At 38.3% G+C, this 21,686-nt stretch overlaps 1 protein-coding gene across 2 annotated transcripts in view; it reads right to left on the reverse strand.

Annotated features, from left to right (window-relative positions):
- Nucleotides 1-10,208: 10,208 nt before the first annotated feature.
- The window catches only part of vegfc (vascular endothelial growth factor c), a 72,096-nt gene continuing 60,618 nt past the window's right edge, over nucleotides 10,209-21,686 (reverse strand). For both annotated transcript variants that reach the window (XM_041223665.1, XM_041223673.1), the window contains exons 5-7: nucleotides 17,911-18,020; nucleotides 13,775-14,102; nucleotides 10,209-10,695 (exon numbers count right to left, since the gene is read on the reverse strand). In XM_041223665.1, coding sequence (XP_041079599.1) covers nucleotides 10,578-10,695; nucleotides 13,775-14,102; nucleotides 17,911-18,020 — 556 coding nt within the window. In that variant the 3' untranslated portion in view covers nucleotides 10,209-10,577. The remainder of the gene's footprint in view (nucleotides 10,696-13,774; nucleotides 14,103-17,910; nucleotides 18,021-21,686) is intronic.

The following is a 21,686-nucleotide window of genomic DNA, read 5'->3' on the forward strand; positions in this document are numbered from 1 at the left end:
TTGGTAGCACACTTGGTTAGGAGGCATCAACGGAGTTAATCTGTCCTGCGAGTCCGCGACCGGCAGGTTAGGGGGATTCTCTCTCGCCCAGGATGGGGCTAACCTTGACCTCCATGGTCTGAAGGTCCGGTTACCCCCTCTGGGCTTCATTGGTTGGTTGGTCCGAGTTAGTTTAGGGGCAGGAGTGGGGTCTGACCCGGCACCTTCGTTTGCGTCTTCGTAGGCCTCCGCCAGGAGGAGGGCATCCTCGAGAGTGGTAGGTCTATTCCTCTTAATCCACTCTCGATTCCCTGGCGGTAGTATAGACGCAAACTGTTCTATAACTATTTTCTGCACCAGTTCTTGGGGTGTATGTTCTTCTGGCCGCAGCCACCGGGTGCACTGATCTAAAAGATATTGTCCCGCAACCCGGGGCCGCATCCCCTTGGACAGCTGGTATTCCCGAAAACGGCGCCGGTATGTTTCCTCCGTGATCCCGAGGCGTGAGAGAATGGCTTCTTTAACTTTAACATAGTCCCCTGCATTCGTGGCCGTCAGGGCTCGATACGCTGCCTGAGCTTCCCCTGTCAGGCAGGGTGCCAATTTCATGGCCCAGTGTTCCCTAGGCCACTCTGCAGCCTCTGCCACTCTCTCAAACGTAATCAAGAAAGCCTCGGGATCATCTTCCGAGGTCATCTTCTGAAGATTAGGCTGAGCTGCAAACATCCGGGCAACCGCTCTCTCTGATGTTGATATTGATAGTTTTTCTACCAGCTGTCCCAAGAACTGGGCGAGCTGTTCCAGGTGCCGTGTCTCTCTCTCCTCTCGCTTCTCCTCCTGCTCCCTAAACATTGTCAAAACTGTAGCTGGATCCATTTTCACTTCTGACACCACGTGTGAGGCGAGAGTGTATTAAATGGAATGTCCAGACAGTAATTTATGTGTACAGAAATAAAATAATTTATTTTTATTTTCTATACACCAACAAAAAGGATTAAATAACAAACGAAAACAAAATGGTGTGAGGGAAGGAGTGCAGGGGTGAAATCCAAAACAAACTGATGACTCGTCTTTAATTTGTCTTCGTGGTGACCATAAACAAAAAAAAGACAAAAGAAATGTTAGTATTTCAAAAAAACCCGCTGCACAAAATCAGTATCTCCCTTCACCGTGACTCCTCCTACTTTTTCTTTCGGACCAACCCCGAACACAGTAGTACGTTCCCTTTAGTATGTAATGTCCCGCCTCTGTAGTCAGTGGAACACCAATCCCCAACCGACACGTGTCCTTATCCTTCACTTGACTCCAGTGGCTGGAAGTTACATACTCGTACTTCCGCCCCTCACCAAGGTGCCGCCCCTCAAAAGATGACTTTTGCCATGGTCACGAGATCTTGGTAAGGGAAGTCCCGAGTTGGTTTGATGCCACCTACTGTCGGGAGGCTGAATCACAGACCGAAACCCCTTTGACTCATCACAGAGGGGCTTAGCTTTTAGTTTAAATTAACGGAATTTGCTGTGTGCAGAATGTAGAAAACGAACAAACAAGGTTGTAACATTTTATTAAACAAATCTTTAATACAATCTTAAAGTATTAAAAAAATAACCTGGACAAACATTACAATTACTATTCATAATTGCATTATCATTACTTAAAGACTAGTCATAGATATACTGTAATAACAACACTGTAATAATAGCAAAAAAAGTTTAGGAACCACTGGCTCACAATGAATGAAAAAAGACTACAACTTGCAAGATTTGCTCTTTGGGGCTTTCCTTTCACAACAATAAAAGATTATCTTATCATCTGAGTCGCAAGTAAGTAGATGCTTCTTTTAAACAGCTGATTCAAGTGACTGGTCTGCTTAATATATGGATTATGTTGCTGTTTGCAGTTGGAAGGGAACAGAATAGAGATTAGTAAGTAAATTTGAATGTGTGTTTGCCAATGTAACTACATCAGCTGGTTGAAGTAATTAATATTCTGTAGTGTTCACAGCTGTGGTAGATTGAAATGAATTTAGATAGCATTAAATGGGTAAGTAAAACTTTCATTATGCTAGAAAATGGTTTCTTGTTATAAGAATGAACTACACTTTCCATGCTGGAGAAAGATTTCCCATTACCACGCACTTTCCAGTTATGTGGAAAAACAAACCCTTTCCCTTTACTCTGACAGATAACCTTTATTGTTTTCCAATGCATGGATAGTCTGCACATTCCCCAAGCGCAGAACATGTATCTGTTTACCTGAATAACATTATATGTTAACCTATTTGTGTGGTTCGGGGGGCAACAGCTAGGATCTACCCTAAATTTTCATCTCCTGTCATCAATCAAATCTGCCTCCTATTTAAACTATTAGTCTACCCTAGGCAGTCTCTTGTGTTTTTTCATTTGGTTGTGAACCTAAGCGGATGGCAAGACAGCCAGCAATTTCTTTCTGTGTAAAGAATTTAGAACAAATAAAGTATGGAATACTTACGCACAACTCTTCCTTGGATTTGGAGGGCTTCGAGGGTAACTTCATATCCGTTTCAGAGCATTCTCCGACAGGGTCAATCCAAGAGCTGATCACCTCACCACTCTTCCCTCTATCAGGCGAACAAGTGCCTCCCAAGCACCATTACCATTCCACTACCCACCATACAAGGAGTTAATTGTCTGCACTTTAAGGACAACAAGCTCACAAAGACCATCTTCAAAAACTGCAGCAAAAGCACAGCAGGGTACAATCGAGAATCCCTTTTAATTTTCTATTGTGAATCCATCTCAGCTGAACCTATATTTCCACCTAAGAAAACTCTCCAGCCACGCTCAGCTGTTCATCAGCCCAGGACAAACTGTCTCATGCAACTCCAGCTGCCAGCACATCATCCCGCCATCAGGCAGCTGCTCCAGCCAACAAAACTCAACAGAAACATTATTGCATTTTCAATTAAATAAAAGCATTCATGCAATACCTTCCCCTCAATTAACACCAAACTTAGCAATTTGGATAAATGGGTGTCCAACATTGAGCAAGAGAAGCAAGGTTTTGCAGTTTCAGTGTTCTCTTTCATTCCTGCCATAAACGCAGCTGCTGCAACAGCTACAGTCACTTCTGGTTTTACACCAACCCCGGTCCCTACAATAGAGCCTCCAGTCTACAGCCTTGCATCTGCAACAGCATATGGTTCTATTGCCTCAACCACTGCCCATCGTCACTCAATATCCCTGCAGATTCGGCTCAGGATAATTGAATTAGATTTCACAGTCTGGTCCCTACAGCTGAATAATAATAATTGAAACAGATTTCACAGTCTGGTCCCTACAGTTCAGCCAACTCCAGCAGTAACACACAATTTTCAACTGAAAAGAACTATTAGCGGACTGCTCAGTACAGTGCAAGCATACATGGCTGCAGCACTTGCTCCTTCTACCAGATTTTATTCCACCGGCTGGACCACCTATTTGACTTTCTGCTCCCAAAATGGGATTAATCCGACCCCTCAACCAGGACTAGATTATGGCTTTTATAGTACACGCAAAGGACTCTATATCTTGCACCACCTACAATCAAATCCTGTCTGTCAGGAATACAATCTCAATTTCGTTTGATGCCCATTACCTCGCCAACTCTCCTATCAATACCAGCTGTCCATCTCCTCCTGCAGGGAAACTCTAAGAGCCCTCTGACTGCTTCTCCTTCTTGTCTGCCTATCTCTATAGATATTATAGGCAATTTGATTTCAATCCTCTGTCAAGGCTGCTTCTCTTTGCCGGTTCTTTTGTTTGTCTGCACATACAGTTCCTATAGAAAGTCTACACCCCCTAGAACTTTTTCCACATTTTGTTGTGTCAGTGCCTCAAAGTTTCATGCATTAAACTTTTTTTTTCACTTATCTACATACCATACTCCACACCATTCAGGGGAAAAAAAGTTTTTACTGTGGAAAAAAAAACTGAAAGATCACAATTGGATAAGTCTTCACCCCCCTGACTTAATCCTTGGTGGAAGCACCTTTGGCAGCAATTACAGCTGTGAGTTTGTTGGGATAGGTCTCTACGAACTTATAACTACGCACACATAAATTTGGCAATATTTGACCATTCTTCTTTATAAAACTGTTTGTTCCTTGGGGAGTGTTTATGGACAGCAATCTTCAAATCATGCCACACATTTTTAGTTGGATTTAGGTTGAGGCTCTGACTGGGCCACTCAAGGACATTTACTTTTTTGTTCGTTAGCCACTCCAGTGTAGCTTTGGATGTGTGCTTTGGGTCGTTGTCATGCTGAAAGGTGAACTTCCATCCTAGTTTCAGCTTTCTTGTAGAGGGCACAGGTTTTCCTAAAGGACTTTTCTGTACTTTGCTCCATTCATTTTCCTTCCTGACAAGTGCCCCAGTCTCTGCCGATGAGAAACATCCCCATAACATGACGCTGTGACCACCATGCTTCACAGTAGGGATGGTGCTCTTTGGGTAATGTGCTGTGTTGGGTTTGCACCAAATATAACACTTTACATTTAGGCCAAAAAGTTCTATTTTAGTTTCGTCAGACCACAAAACGTTTTGCTACATGACTACAGAATCTCCTGAGTGTTTTGTTGCAAACTTTAAATGGGACTCAAGGTGGGCTTTCTTGAGTAATGGCTTCGTTCTTGCCACCCTACCATACAGGCCAGATTTGTGGAGTGCTTGGGATATTGTTGTCACATGCACACTTTGACCAGTCTTGACTATAAAAGCCTGTAGCTCTTGCAAAGTTGCTATTGGCCTCTTGATAGCCTCTCTGATCAGTCTCCTTCTTGTTTGGTCATCCAGTTTGGAGGGACGGCCTGATCTAGGCAGGGTCTTGGTGGTGACATACACCTTCCACTTCTTAATAATCGTCTTGACCGTGCTCCAAGGGATATTCAAGGCCTTTGATATTTTTTGATAGCTTTCTTGCAGAGGGCAGCAGGTTTTCCTCAAGGACTTCTTTGTAGTTTGCTCCATTCATTTTCCCTTCTATCCTGACAAGTGCCCCAGTCCCTGCCAATGAAAAACATCCCCATAACATGCTTCACAGTAGGGATGGTGTTCTCTGGGTAATGCATTGTTTTAGGTTTGCACCAAACATAACGCTTTGTATTTATGCCAAAAAGTTCTATTTTAGTTTTGTCAGACCACAAAACTTTTTGCCAGATGGCTACAGAATCTACTGAGTATTTTTTTGCATACTTCAAAATGGCATTCAAGGTGGGCTTTCTTGAGTAATGGCTTCCTTCTTGCCACCCTAGCATACATGCCAGATTTTGGGAGTGCTTGGGATATTGTTGTCACGATTGTTATATATTGACAATATTCAAGGCCTTTGATATTTTTTTATACCCACCCCCTGATCTGTGCTTTTCTACAATTTTGTCCCAGGGTTCTTTTTAAAGCGCCTTGGTGCTCATGGTTGAGTTTTTGCTTTGACATGCACTACCCAGCAGAGGGATCCTACAGGAACTGCTTAATTTATCCTAAAATCACGTGAATCACTACAATTTAACACAGGTGGAGGCCACTTAACTTGGTGTGTGATTTTGAAGGTGTTTGGTTACACCTGAGCTTATTTAGGATTGCTATTACAAGGGGGGTGGACACTTTTTATTATTTTTACAAATTTCTAGAATATTTTTTTTCACTTGGAAGTTGTGGGGTAGGATGTGTAGATAAATGAAAAAAATATGTATTTTAATGCATTTTTTTAAAATTCCAGGCTATAAGGCAACAAAAGGTGAACATTTTGAAAGGGGGTGTAGATTTCCAATAGGCACTCTATAGGATTCTTTTGCGGGTAGAAAGGGTCCATTCTTTGGGGGGTTAATGATCTCACTTTCTCCACCCCTTGGTTAAGCTCTGATTCCTTTACCTCAGCAGGAGGGTTCTTCCCAAGTCAGAGGGGACCCCTGGTCAAACCCAACCTTTTAGCATCAAATGATCTATCATTACCCTCGCTATCAGAGGGGCTAAGCTTTTTCTTGCTAAACCTCACTGTAGAAGCTCTTCCTTCATAACACAAGGCTGTCTTCTCATTTCAGGTTCTCTGGAGGTGCGTCTCTGTCCCAGCTTTGGAAATCTATAATTCACCTCATCGTGGCCAGCTCTCTGAGCCAGAGATCCCCCATTTCTTCTTTCCTTTCAGGTGTTCGAGCTGCTATTTATGTGCTGGGTCCCCCCAAGAGATAGGGACCCCTTTTCTATATGTATTCTATCTTTACTGACCATGTCCATGAGGGTGTCGTGCGTCCAGCCTTGGAGGGTGCCTCACCATGACGCGGACCTCATCCTGCCGAGGGCTTGGGCCTAACTGTGTGTGACTCTCTGAGATGTCAGATGATGTCACTAGGTAGCCTGGCTCCTGCTCCATCAACCACTAATTATTTAAGGTACCTCAGTGCTGCCATTGTGTTGTTGTTGGATGCCAGAGTTTTTAAACAGGCTAAAGCAAAAATAGAGTTTGCTGTAAAAAGTTACAAGGACAAGTTTGAATAAGATTTCCCTCTCAGTATATTTATATTTTGAATTCACTCACCATCTGTTGAAGTTTTATTAGTGTAATGCTTAAGAAAAACATGTTTGGTTTTCAATGCAACATTAACATGGATTAAGTGTAAGGGTAATGCTTGTGGTTATAAAGTGAAATACTATGAAATTACTACTGGTGATACTGTATCTTTAAATAATGTTAATTACTTGTGCCACTAGCACTCTACCTAACTCAAATTCAGAAAAGCAAGAGCCAGCATTCTCAAAACATTGTAAAAGCTTGTCAGGGCTACGTATTTGACTGTTGAAATAAAAAACATACTTCCTGTAAATATTAATTAAATCTATTGCACCAGAATGCAGTTTGTTTTGAATTTCTCTAAAAGCTTAAAGAATAAGTAGCGGAGTTGCAAAAAAAAAAAAAAAGAAAGCGATATATGTCACCACTTGTTGCTACGACTGTTAAAATAATGTACCTGTAATTTTAATTTTCATTGTTAATATCCTGACATTTTTACACATATAACTTTAAAGTCTGTTTCAAAGTTCATTTCAAAATGTCTGCTCTAGTGCACTGGGGTTTTAAATCTGTCCTCTAAATCACTGCAGGAAGAGCGATAAAAAATACAAAAAAACTAAGTGTTTTTGGTTTTTCTGTTACATACCACATTATGGATTGTTATTGCTGTGTTACCTGTTTGACAATAATCCTTACACTATCAGCGCACTAGAGCAGACATTTTGAAAAGAGCATTGAGACAGACTTTAAAGTTATGTTTCAGGATGTTAACAATGCAAATAAAAATTACAGTTGTAGCAACACATGGGGACATGTAATGTTATATTTTTTGGAGCCCCGCTACTTACTCTTTAAAGAGAACTGTATATGATAAAATAACAATATACATAATGCAGTTACATTAATTGACAATGTGTTAATATGTGGTTGATGGTTCTTATGTTTCTATTTTTCCACAACATGTATCAAAACTGTTGGAAACACTTGAATTAAAGCTCAACATTTAATAACCAATGAAAACGGTGCTATTTCAGGGTTTTATATTTTTAGCACATTGTAGAGCATATATGAAAGTTTTTTTTTTAGTTGTGCCTGACAGCTGAGTGCAGACTGTAAAGTAAACCAGGCACTATATTGTGACTGGTTTACTTTACTTTATCGGTATTACAAATAGTGGGAACTAGTTGAAATAACAATTCTATTGGAGGTAGGCATAGGTGGTAATTAATTTTAGTCCTAGGTTTGAGCTCAGAAAAGCCCTCCAAAAATGGATTTTCATTGGTGAGTTTGTTACAGTGTTTCATATCTTACAGCTGTCTTACTCTTTATTTTTCAATGAGTTAAGATTTCTTGGTGAGGTGTGTCCCCAGTCACACTATTATTATTAAAAAAAAATGTTTATAAATCTTTATGCAGTCTTTATCATTCTTGATGTAGTCCCAGCACCCCACTGAGTACATAATCCCAACTACAATTTAAACCCTTTACAGTATTATTTGCTTCCTGTCTTTTTACCCATTACATAATGTACATCAACTATCTTCGATTCCCACTGGTTTGAGCTTAAGGTCTTTTATGCGGCACTCTATCAAAGCCTTTTTACAGACCAGATACTGTATATCATGTCATACAGTCTTGTTTCTATCCATCTTGAAAGAAGCTTAGTCATACAGGATCTATCTTCCATAAATATGTGTTTGCTGCCTCCTATGATGTTGTCACAGTATAACTAATCCTTTTGGCTATCCCTTATGATTGGTTTTCTATGAGGCTCTGTTGCAGAATTTGCATATTATAAGTAATCGTCGTAGTAACTACATTAGACACTTACTGTAAAGAACCATTACTTAATAGTAGCCTAGACAATTACTATTACATTATATATTTTGCTTAATCCAGTTATTTGTTATTACTCACCTTGTCTAAACTTTTGCAAACTATGGTGCCTCAACAGTTGCATAGCATCTTCCACTACAGATTACCGTTAATTGATTTGCTGAGCAGCCAACCGACAGCTAAGTCTCTCCATGCAGTAGAGGGATGAGCCATCCTGTGGATCTTAGCTCCACTCCCCAGACCTTTGAAATGGCTCAGGTAATACAAGTACTATAATCTGAGTGATTAAAGTAATAGCTGTTGATTGGACCACACAGATGTAATACTTCTCTGAAATATCAGAAGTACTTAAATTTTTTTTTTTTTTTTTTTTAAATAGCTAAACATGAAGATTTCATTTCATGTTTAAAAATATACACAACTTTCATAAAATGTGTTTTCTCTCAAGTATGCTTTGAACTTAGTGTCTTCAAAAACATCCTACATTGCATTTTAATAGTCGTCTATAAATTCCTGTCAAGCTTTAATTCAAAGAATGTCCAAGTCTGAAGTAGCTCCCAAGACAACACTTTAAGTGTAATGGTCTTTTCCAACAGCTGTTATTTCATATATAGTAACCCTGAGGTCTAGCCCCCTGAGAGTACCGTACAACATACATTATAGGGATAATACATTATTCTACCTCTTCCTGGAAGCTGAATTTAAATCACTGTTAGAATAGTCTACCACCTAACTCAAAGAAAGCTGGCATTCTTGTGTCCATACCGTGTTAAAGAGCAACTGATAAATGTCAGTTAAAACAAAACAGAACAGTGTGCAGTCATGTAAAACTGCATTGGCTGTGTAATTGAAGCCAGATTTAAGTAACTGCACCTTAAAATGCTACTGAACAGGAACAGGCTGTAGCGATTACAGCAAAACACCTTACTTTTAGTTGATGTGCGCTGGGTTGTAGATATTCCTGGAAAACATTTATGAGAGAAACATTTATGTGTAGCATGAGTTCAGTTCTCCTTTTGGTTATTGTTATTTGATACATATTTCTTGTTTTTTGACCAACATGAATAATAATTATTTATAACTACTCACATATTTGATTTTGATAGATATGAGGGACAAGACCTTCCTGTGTGTGACCCTGTTCATAATCTCATTGTGTTTAGCAAACAGCAGACCTTGTATTTTGGGTTGTTAGGTAGTTTCGCTATAAAGTAGCACGCTTTAAAAGCACAAGCAAATGGGTAAATCTTTACTGTTGCAACTAAGGTTTGAAAACCCATTAAAAACAACAAGTTCAAGAGAGCAGGGACTACGGTAAAGCTAACACCTGATTTTAAACCCGCATTACAACACATACACATATGAAAATAACAACAAAAAAAGAATCAGGATACGATGCAACTAGCTATTAAGTTTATCATGAAGCTAATAAACTATGTTTTGTACCTAGCCAATAAAACAATTTACCAAACATCTTGTATGAAACAAGTGTTTGTTATGGTAATGATCGAACTGTTTCAAGGGTAGTTCTCTTGCTGCTGAATAGCTGAATGGCAAAATGCCAAATTTTGTTATTTGAGTCACTCAAGGATTGCCCACCTGCCCTAACCCTGAAGAAAATAAGGATATTTCTGACAACGGTAAGCCCCTCTCACCATTTCTGTATGTAATGAAAAAATCTGCAGTAACAAGCCTGATCTTGAAGTACTGTATATAAAACCTGGCACAGGTTTATTACAACTGTTTGATACATTCTTTGACAAAGCAATAGAAGAGATTCATCACAACGTTTTGTTTCCCCTGCCAAGAGGATTGTACTTTTGTCTTCATTTGTATTTCTAGGACTGCTTTGACTGACACACAGCTAAACAGTGTACAATGCAATGTTATATTTATTCCAAAAAGATACTTCACATGATACAAAAATATTGATCAGTTTTTTTTTCTTTTTTACGATTGCAATTGTTAACAAAATTGTAGCAGACTTTAGTGGCAATAAATTATTCATTATCTGAAAAAAAAAAAATCATAAAAAAGGAAAACCTAGGCCATTTGGTCACTGAGAACTACGAGTCCTTTGTAAGTTCTCTACATAAAGGCCAAAGTTAATGGAAATGCACAATGTGCCTGTGTCCTCATAGTCCTTGGGGGGTCTTTGGTGCACAGATATATCCAAGCAGTGCACATTTTAACATGTCACTTTGCACGTAACTGTTGTTGGTGTATGTATTATTCAGATATATTTAATCTGTGTATGCTGGTCTTCTCCAGTACGTTGGTACACAGCGGCAAACCTCCTCACTGAAGTAAAATCTTGCCTCGCAGCGCTTTCTTCGACCTTCACAAGGTGGGCTGTAGCAACTGCGGCAAAAAAATAAATATATGAATATATATTATATAGAATTAAGACTGCTCTTAAACCAGTATTTGTCCTTGTTTATACAACATCTTAAGGGCATAACTTTGTAACATAATAACCTGGAAAGGTACAATACTTCTTACAGTAAACAAAAAGACAGTGGCAACAAAATAAGACATTTAAGTAAAAACCCCTAAAAGCATACAAATATGCCCTATAGTAGATGTAAAAGAACACTTAGCTCAGTGGTTGTTTTCCTTGGTGACAAGGGAAGGCAGTTGTTATCCTGTGATACTAGAAGTGTTTTATACATTTATTTACAGTAAGTCAGCACATACAACTTAACTGGTAAGAGTCCTGAGAAGATGCAAATGAGGTTGAGATCATCACAGTGCTGCTTTTGCCTCCAGTAGTGTTATTTTAATTGGTAGTTTTACGATAGTAATATTTTAAAAATCGCTATAGGTGTTAAGCTATGGACCAGACTTTGCTGCAGATTTACACCTAGTAACATTTGAGAAGCATTGCAGTAAATCACTGAGTAATGGGCATGTACTCATTCAGACAAATCAAACCACCCTATTGACAGTGTTTTGCAGTGCATTACTCCTTAAACTATGCTCTACACCAGCTGGTTTTGCCAGCCCTTGTACACATATACAATACATGCATCCAATATATTATAAAATGCTTCTCCATGTAAGTTTATCAAAGCATAGGCATTACCACAGATATATATTTTGAGTAGAGGAGTGATTGCAAGATGTCACATAAATCTTATCCAGCTACAAACTATTATATGGAGTTTAACATGAATAAAAAGCATGGTATTTCTGTTGGGAAATCCCTTGTGCCTTATAATAAAAGGAGACCTAGCCCTCACCCGGCTAAATTAATTATATTTATCTGCATTCAATAAGCAGGAAGATGCCAAATATGATCTAGGAGCAATGTTAACTTGATCACAAATATTATCTAATCATTCATGAATTAATATTTCCACAACGTAAATGTAAAACCACACCCTCTTACTGTGGCAAAATGGCTTATTTGGGCAATAGTCACAAACAAAGACTTGGGCAATAAAGTCACAAACCAAGACTAATTGTTGGTTATTTGCCAGGATACATTACATTATTACAGCAATTTAGTTACAACAAAAGAGCGACCCTCCTCAACTTACACATCTAATCTTATAATTTACAGGGTATAAACCTGTCATATTAAAATGAAATAGCAACAGTACAAACAGTACACAAAATATACAAAAGAGCCAACTTGTTTGCAAGAGCAGTTATAACTGTTGTCTTAGGTAAACTAATTAATACAATGAAATACGAATTACCTAAACATTTGTGCTTAAACAGATGACTGGCTTTTACAATGTACAGCAGTTTTTTTATTGCTTACAGTTTTATCCTCTGCCATTCATGTGAAAAAATATAGGACTGAAAAAATATTTCAGTTTACATGATTTAAAATACATTCAATAAAGCAAAATTCTTATGTCCATTATTTTACAAGTAATTTTCTTAGCCCTATATTGAGAGAACTGTAAACAGGAGTGTGGTTAAGGATTAATATACTGTTTTGGCATTCTATCTGACTTCCGTCAAACCTCATAACATATTGAAGGTTCTGGCAGTGAATGGAGAGCCAAAATACTAATCTGCAACATAAAATAAATTCCGGTTATAACTTGGTTGAGAACTGAAATTGATAGATGTACACATACAGTGTTGTGCATTGGATGTCTGTTTCTTTTTTAAACTGTATCAAGGCAGTAAAAGCAAAAACATCACCACAGGCCTTAAACAAATACAGATGTTTTGATATTGTAGTTCAACTAACTGCTCCACAAGGATAGCACTATACATGTTTGGCACCGGTTTGCTTGAACGCATGGTTTGGCAAGCACAAGTCAGCAATGCTCTGAAAATTCAATTTTCTACTTTTCAGGCTTGCATAAACACTAAAGGTATTTTGAACAGAGTTAAATTCATGTGTAACTGCATAATTAAATGTAATGAAAACCTTTTGTTTTACACAAAATGAACACAAGTGGATTTTGGTTCTCTTACTGTGAGTTAAACAGGTATATTTCAACACATGTTAATTGTGGATCATTAAAGAAGTGTGAATTGTGTAAAACACCATTAAAATTGATTTGGATTTTGTTTCCATATTATATGAATGACAAACATGAGCTCACAATAAATTAAGTGTTGTCTATGAACAAAAACCTTTAGATAGTATGGTAAAGCCCCAGGTCAAGGTTGGTCTGCGCAATTGAACCCAGACTAAGATATTGCGGTTTCAAGCACTTCTTGTACACTTATTATATACAAACAAATGAACAAAACACTGGAACAAAATAACAATTGCTTAACTAAATAATGGGAGCTAATCTCCTTTACCCAACATAAAACCCCACAAAATACCACTCGCTTTTCTTTTGTTTTCTCTTCATCAGCACACCCTCTCTCTTCAAGCTAAGCATACGTCTTCACTGAAACATTCTCACCCAAAAGTTCCCCTTGTCCTTTTATAGGGTGTGGCCAGGGATAATTGATCATCAATCATTAACTCACCACCTGGCCCCACTCCACACTTTTGTAATTAACAAATAAAGCAATAAATTAAACAATTAGTAAAACAACCAAACAAGCCATGTGGCTGTGCAAAGGTGGCCATCTTGGCACTAGGCTGTTCCTCTATGTTTGAGTCAAGATGGCCACCAGCCACAACACAAGCAGAGCCATGGCTGTGCCACAACAGCAATACTAACTACCCTTGGAACATACAATGCACCCTGCAAAATCTACTACTCGTACCATCTAGGACTGATTTGTATAGTAAGTGCCTGGCATGCTTTATTATAAAAGAAAAGTAGTGTCTAAAACATTTTTCATTTTGACCCAGTTGAAGCAAACTGAATAAAACATTTAAACCAGCAAGTATTACAACCCCCAGTTGACCCCATAGTTAAGTGTTAGGGTGAGGTGGGGTAAGCTGCAGCTCAGGCAGTGCAGCAAGTATTCTGACCCTTGTGAACTTCTATTCGTGGAAAAGTTGTATTACCTGCATGTCTGGTGTTGAAACCTTCTTCCTCTCAAAAAGCATCTATTTGGTGATTCTGTACATTCGCATGTACATTTATCAGGATTCAGCGGCTGATGTCTTGGGCAGACTTTTGAACAAACACACTGGCATGTGTCTTTATCAAAAACTTCACTGGGTCCACATGACGTTGGAAGCAGTCTGCACACACATTGGCAGGAGTCTCTATCCAGTACTCTGTTGGGTTCACAGCTAGAGAGGCTCAAGCTACCCTTACAGACACACTGGCAAGTCTCATCGTCTAGCTCTTTATTAGGTCCACAAATATCATTGACTCCATCAAATGCATCTGGAAGCAAGAAAAGAACAGTACAAATTAATTTGGTTTCTCTTCTGCTTAAAACTGATATTTCAAACCATATCTATAATAACATTTGTCATCACATTGAAACTTCAACACTACTGTGTGACAACAAACCAAACCAAACAATAATTAATCTCAGCCAGACCACACATGGTATCGTTGCGTGACAAGCTATATTTTGCAGACTTTTATATCAAAAGTTTCCATATACTGTAGCAGGACATTTTCATGGTGGTTGCCCAAGCAAACCTTAAAGCAAGTAAATAAACAATGAGATTGCAAATCTCAAGCCAGAAAAACACTTTTTTTTTTTTTTTTTTTTTTTTTTTTAAATGGAGATATATATCACCAATGATCTGTTTGTAGTATTTTTAACATTGTGTTTATGAAGATAGTCCTTTAACATATGCTAAGCTGCTATGTTGTAATATTAACCGCTCAAATTAAGTTTAAGCTGCACTTTGAACAACTTCTTTATCTTCTATTTCTAAAATTGACAAAAAAATGTTTCTCTCATTTGTACATTTGGGTCCAATGCCAGCTTAACGGTTACTTTTTATGCCTGTTTTACAATACTAATGAATATAATTTAACAGCTATATACAGGCAGTACTTTTGTCTCTGAAAATGTTATGTAAGATCAAAAACTCTAATGTTAAATACTTTGCACAGTAACTATACAGTTTCCATTTAATTGCTGCGGTACTTTAACCCTACATTCCACCAGACGTAGGAAGTTCACATAGGCCCCTTGTTATTCATTATTGCAGGGCAAAAGCCCTGCTTGTGTAAATACTGTGTGTGGGAATGTAAGGTTGGCAGGGTTGGGGTTGATTCTGCCCCTGCCAACAATCACAGGTGTAGCCATTCCACAATTATGTAATAGAGTGCTAATTTGGGAGTGGCCACCGGTATAAAAGAGCACAAATTCCTTTGTTTGAGGAGGGGAGTGAGTGTAATGGTGGTTTGTTTGTATCTGCTCAGTGAAGGTGAATGCCCAGCCAGACGGCAGTGTTTCTTTTTGCCCTCATGCCATATTTATTTGTTCCTGTTTATTTGTTGTTTTGTTTAAAAAATGTGCACACGAGTCCTTGAACTTCAGCTTCCTTGTTTCTGAGTCTTATTTTTGCTGACATCTTGGGCCACAGCGTTATTCTGTCACACTAAATGAAGGTGCCGTAGCTGTTACAACCATTGTGTCATTGCAAACACATGGTTCAAACATATAATATGTATACAAATTTTTTTTTATGTAATATTATATATATATATATATATATATATATATATATATATATATATATATATATATATATATATATAATAGAATACTTAGATAGGAATTTAATGCAGCAGACTTAATTCTTTGAAATCCTATATCCTCATGAGGCCTTGACGGCTGTTTTATTTTCCTTTTGTGTGCTTCAAGTTAAAAAACATCTTGTGGAATCTTTCTGAACATTTTGTATCACCTTTTATAGTGTTAAACACTGGGATATCATCCGGCTATAAAATGTTATAGGCCCCCTACATTCTTCAAGAGAGTTAAAAACAATTTCCACAGGAAACGCTCATGGTTAATATGTTCGGGACTGATTAGTCTTATACCTAACCAGTAATAAATCTTAACAATGTTACTAGGTGTTACTGTAGATTGATTATCTGCTAGAAGGGATAACGATAATCAAAGAGGAATGTGCTTTTCTTTCCCCTTTTAGAGTAGATTCAACATGGCCAGGCCTCACTGCTCAATTTTCTAGCATATTATTATTTTATGAACAAATCTCAAGAAATTAAAAGCAGGACTACGTACAGGTAAGTGTATCTATCAATCTTTATATTGTCTAACAGTTAAGTAGTGGCAGAAAAATGCATGTGTTTAAATGACTAAAACAGGACCCTCTCCATACATGCTTTACCATACAGAGATACACTACAGTGATACATGTTAGATTTTTGGTACCTTGGTACTCAAAGGGACCAATTTTATGTGTCTAAACAGTGCCGTTATTTAAAATATATTTAAAAACAACATGGCTCTTATTAATTAATCACTTACTTATTTCAGTAAATTATCTTACAATATTTTCATGTTGCTATTCACAGAGTTAAAGATATTTGCAATATTCAAGTTCCAAAGTACTTTTGTAATGAAATGAACTTTTTGTTGCAACACATTATCTCTGGATATTATAGAACGTAGCTGATAACCGCACCAAACTATTTGGCAGCAGAAATATTCCAGAAAAGAAATTAAAGCAAATAAACTATTTCCCTATTAAAGGGAAATATGATGTTTGAAAATGCTAGCAAGATGAAATTAAAGTTCAGCAAAAGTGCTTACAAAGTGCTTCAGATAAGTGATCCGACAATATTAGTTGAGGCAAAATAATGGCATAGAGGCTTATAAATCACTAGGTTTATCCCTTTAACAATAAATTAAAATTGCAGTATAACTGCCATGGGACAAGTCATTGGGTTGTACCCACGAGGCAGAAACGCCCTACTTGTATCTGTACTGGAAATGTGTGGACGCTGCTCTGGCATTTTGTAGGGTGTCAATAACCCTATTGGACAGACCCAGATGGCTGCAATGCAGCTGTTCCAGGGCCAGATCCAGAGCTGTAGGCTCGGTGGGTCAGGATGCTATAAAGTCCCCTGTGCCTAACTGAACAGGTTGCAGTGCTGGGTAGTTTCCACGGCTAGTTGCTCAGGAGCTGAATCAGGGTTGAAAATCAGTCTCCTGGGCCAATAAAATGCTACTAGGAGCAGCATGGCCCAGTATTGCCTGATTTTCTCCAGACACAGTGGGAGCAGGTCAAGCGCTGGGAAGGCATATAACATGTGCCAAGGCATCTACTGCCAGTGGGTCCCTGCCTTCTATTATGGAGAACCAGAGGGGACAATGGGTTGAGTTTTGGGAGGCAAAGATCTATCTCTGCTCTCCCGAAACCTCCACTCCAAGGCGCTGGGAACTCTTATTGAGAAGTGCAGCTCCAAAACATTGATGTGGAGACCCTGCCAAGGGAGGCTCCACACACCTTGCGCACCCCTGCCATTCTACATAGTGCCCCAGCTCAGGTTGGATGCGTCCATGGTAATGACCTCCCTTCTGGTGACGCTGCCCAATGCTAGTTTGCCACTGGTTTACGTACTGGAGGTGGGTGCTTGGGAAGCAGGCGAGCCAGCTCCTTAGTGGATTCCCACGCTGCAGCATCTCGTTTACAGCGGGATCAAAAATATGCCCTGGAGGAATCAGGGCATCCAACCCTGGTGCTTTGTCCCTGTCAGGCATGTGTGCCTGGGAAAGCCAAAGCTGCCTATGTGCAGCTACCAGTGCAGCCAGGTTTCTACCTACAGCCTGTCCATTGAGCTTGGACACACGTAGCAGGTTTTTCTTAACCAAGTTCATCCAGCTGTTGTTGTGAGGGTCAGTGGTGCTCTGCAATGCTGCTCAAGATGTGAGATTAGATTGCGTAAACGTTATTTGAAGGAAAATTGCTATGTCTTTAATAACATTTAGGAAATAAAGATGAAACAGGAATATAGAAAAAAAAAACTTACACATAGTGGGGGCAATTCAATCAATTTGTCACTGCTTAAATAATAATAGATCCAATCTGGTATTTTACAAATATAGGCATAAGGGACACTACTCTAAAGACAGCTTCAGAAACTCACAGGCATTGTTAGAGATGTTAGGTTTCACAAAGGGCCTTTCTTTAAATGGTTCAAATAAAGACAGTACTTAAATCTGCAAGCGTTTAGATCAACTGAATGATTCTGCACTTACAAGATCCTGGATACCGTGAAGGAAAAGTGAAGTCGTGCTGCTTCACACATCTACAGATGTGATTATTCCAGATGTGATTCTTTGGACAGGTCTTATTTGCAGCATGACATCTGTAAGGGAAATTAAGATAGAAGTCAGTTGTAATGTATTTAAGTAAACAAGTGCTGGAACTAAAATCTAGCTATAAAATTCAATTCTGGTATAACATTTAATGAAAACCCCACAAGCTGGTATTTCCCAGTCTGCTTTTTCTTGTTCAGTGCTAGTTGTGCTCAATGCATTTTTGAGGCAAACACTCAAATACCTATTTTTTTCCCCTAAAACCAGGGAGCAATAGACTGCACACATGTGCCGCTAACCCCTCCAGCTCATTTTGAGCATCCGTATAGGAATAGGAAACACAGCTATTCTATTAATGTGCAGGTGGTTTGTAATTGTGCACAATTTAGCACTGCACCACTGACTAACTGAAATAAAAACGGACAGTATACATGTAGTTTATAGGCTACTCATGATAATACAAATTAGTAGCATAATGACTGTCCTCCTGTAAGTATCATGATTCATAACTTGTCAATGGGGCACCATGATCTATTTTGTGTTGTCTAGCCCCCTTGCCCCCCCCCACCCCCCCTCAACAAAACCATTTATTTGCATTGTACATCAATGTGTACAATACAGCAGCCTAAAGTAAAAAGAAACATGTTATTTATTCATTTGATTTTACTACTGCTGTACTGTATACTTTACAGGCCTATAAAGTACACTGTACAGATTTATTGTTTTTCATAATGTAATGTGTAGCCTACTGTGGCAGAGCAAAGCTCTGCTGTTTAGAAATTGGCAGGGATGGGGTTAATTTCCCCTACCTGCCTGGGTTTATTATGTTCCGTTGGCTGGGGTTGATTAGTTGATTAAATGATTAACTTAATTAATGATCAATCAACGCCCAGCCACCTGACATAAAAGGAGGCCTCTACTTCTCATTTGGGAGGAGGGAGCTGAGGAAGCGTGTTGGTGTTGGTGTTGGTGTTGGTGTTGGTGTTGGTGTTGGTGTTGGTGTTGGTGTTGGTGTTGGTGTTGGTGTTGGTGTTGGTGTTGGTGTTGGATCCAGTGAAGGCATCGCCCAGCCTGGAAATCTGTATTTTTGTAGGTTTTGCTTTTTGCTTTATTTGTGTTTAAATATCTTTATTTTTTGCCCTTGTGCACTTTTATTTTATGTGTTATTTATAATAAAATCGTTATTTTTTTGAACTGCAGTCTGTCACACCTACCCAAAACACATTTGTAATCAGAGTAATGATTTATACATTTAAAATACATTGAGCGCTATAAATGTACGTATGTGCGATTGTATTTTATTTTTTTAAACCCTTATGTCGGACAAACATAACTGAGGAAGTGTATATGTATTTATAAAGTATATATTCCAAGGCACATAACTCATTGAATACAGTGTTATAAACCCAAAGTATTACTAGAACAAAGTGCCATTATTGGTAAAATTCTGTGATATATTCCTTTCCGTTCTGCTAGTTATCTTTATGTAATTTAATTATTGATCTATGGAATACAGATGACACAACCCATGTAGGACATACAGTGCATTTGGTTCACCACACATTCATTTTTCTGTCTGCAGGGCATAAAGAAAAAGAACTACGAATCAGTAACTTAATTCAGAGCAGCTAGCTGCATTTAGCAGGAATAAAACATGCTTAACCTTGAACATGGCATGTCTCCACACCTGTCACTCTTAATATCAATTTAACAATAAAACATACACCCTGTCATGAATACCAATGGATTTTATTTCTTTGCTGACTGTTTTTAGGCTATTATAAGCATTTCCAAATACAAATAGAAACTGGGAAAAGACTAAATAAACCCCTGAGACTGTTAACCCTCTGATGTTAAATGTTGCAGTTGATAAAAACAATAGCTTACGGATGCCTGTATATAAACCTGGAATGTAATGATTTATTGTGTACAGTTGAATTGTAATACTTTCTTTACATGATGCAGGTATATTATATTGTAATTAGGGGATTTAATCTTGACATTTTCTATTGATCGATTATCTTCCGATTAAGAGAGAGTTTAGCTGCGTGAGTTGGAAGCACATCATAACCATAGTGTAATTCGGAGGGTTGCAGCTTGAGATTTTTGGCTGACCAGTCGATTTGACAGGCTGTCTGGCTGTGTTCTGACTTATACTCATGAATATGAATATGACTTCTATTAATGTGATTGGCCAACTGCAAGGCTCCTTGCAAACCACTGCCCTAGGAACTGGAAACAATCCTCAACTCAACCAGCGTCAATCACATCTGAAATAAACCTTGAAGTATCCCACTTACTCCAAATGCAAACAACAAATGCTTTTAAATATTTATGGTTTATGGTTTCCAGGCTTTATTTTTGAGTGTGGTATGCACACAACGAGGGATGAAATGCATTTTATTTTGCAGCAAATCAACATGTAAAAGGGCTTAAATAAATAATTATTATACTATGATTTTAACCGAGGCCTGTGCTTCACAGGGCAATTCAGATTAATCAGACCAATTAATCCACTAAAGAGTTGATCTGCATTTTCTCCGTGGCAGTCCAATCATAAGTGAGCGGAGGCGGGGCATAAACAGTAGAAAGTACTCTCTACCTCAGCTGAAGGTCTTGAGTAAGTTTAACCAATGGGAGAGTCAAATATATGCCCCTTGTTATGCAGTTGTCCAATCATTACTGAGCAGAGACAGGACATAAGTGTGCTAGGGTAAGCGGTGTAAGAATAGCTGAATTTCGTGCAATATTGCTTATTTGGAGAAAACAATCTGACAAAACCAGAGGTTCAAAAAAATTAATCGGACAACGGGGACGTTGTATTTGATAGCATTAGCGCAGTGAGTATGTGAGTAGGTGATTACGCTGAAAATTGTGTAAATTGCGTAAACCGCATTGAACTCCTGAAGGATCTGGAGTCTGTTGTACTTTCTCAGGCTGCTGGCTTGTCAACATCGCAGGTGCCTTGCATTATGAAAAGATGTGATTTCGTTCTTTTTCATTTCATGTAGAAATAAAAAAAAACAGCATTTAATTTTTTGCCCAGAGCGCTCTCAATAATGTCATGGCCTCTATACCTTCCACAAGCTCTGTGGTAATTGTTTGGGACACCTTTTATTAAAAAGATCTGCTCTGAGGTAAGTCCTCCACCAGTGAATTTGGCAGTTTTTACTTTAACTTGAATATCAAATCATAATTACAGCATGTCGTTATCTGGAGAGTGGGTGAAAAACAGGTAAAGGATGGGGCACTAAAACAGTGTAAAATGTCTAAAAACTGTGACATACAATTTCTCTGGCTTTATTAAAAAATTATATGAGATAATACTTGTTTAATCGTGTGGTATAATTAGTCATTTCTCACCGATTTAGCCCCGTCCAAACAGTTTTGTCTTGGTCCAGAGGATTTTAGTATTCAAAAATATGAAAATGTATTTAATGCTAATTATGTTTAATATGTAAACTATAGTGACAGAATAATTAAACGGTATTGTTTTTAATACATTTCATTGTTTAGTGACAACTTATTTTTCTCACCCTTTGAATTTTTTTTTGTTTTTCCCTTTCCAAACAATTTGTCTTCATTTTCTAAGACATTGTCAGCTATTATTATGATCCTGTTTTCAGTAAAGTTGCTCTTTCTATGCTCCTGAACACTTATCTCGATTCTATGAGCACGGATTGACCGCCAATCGGAGCTGATATGAATTCTCCCTG

This window comes from Polyodon spathula, chromosome 2, assembly GCF_017654505.1.
Source record: "Polyodon spathula isolate WHYD16114869_AA chromosome 2, ASM1765450v1, whole genome shotgun sequence".
In the NCBI taxonomy this organism is placed as follows: Eukaryota; Metazoa; Chordata; class Actinopteri; order Acipenseriformes; family Polyodontidae; genus Polyodon; species Polyodon spathula.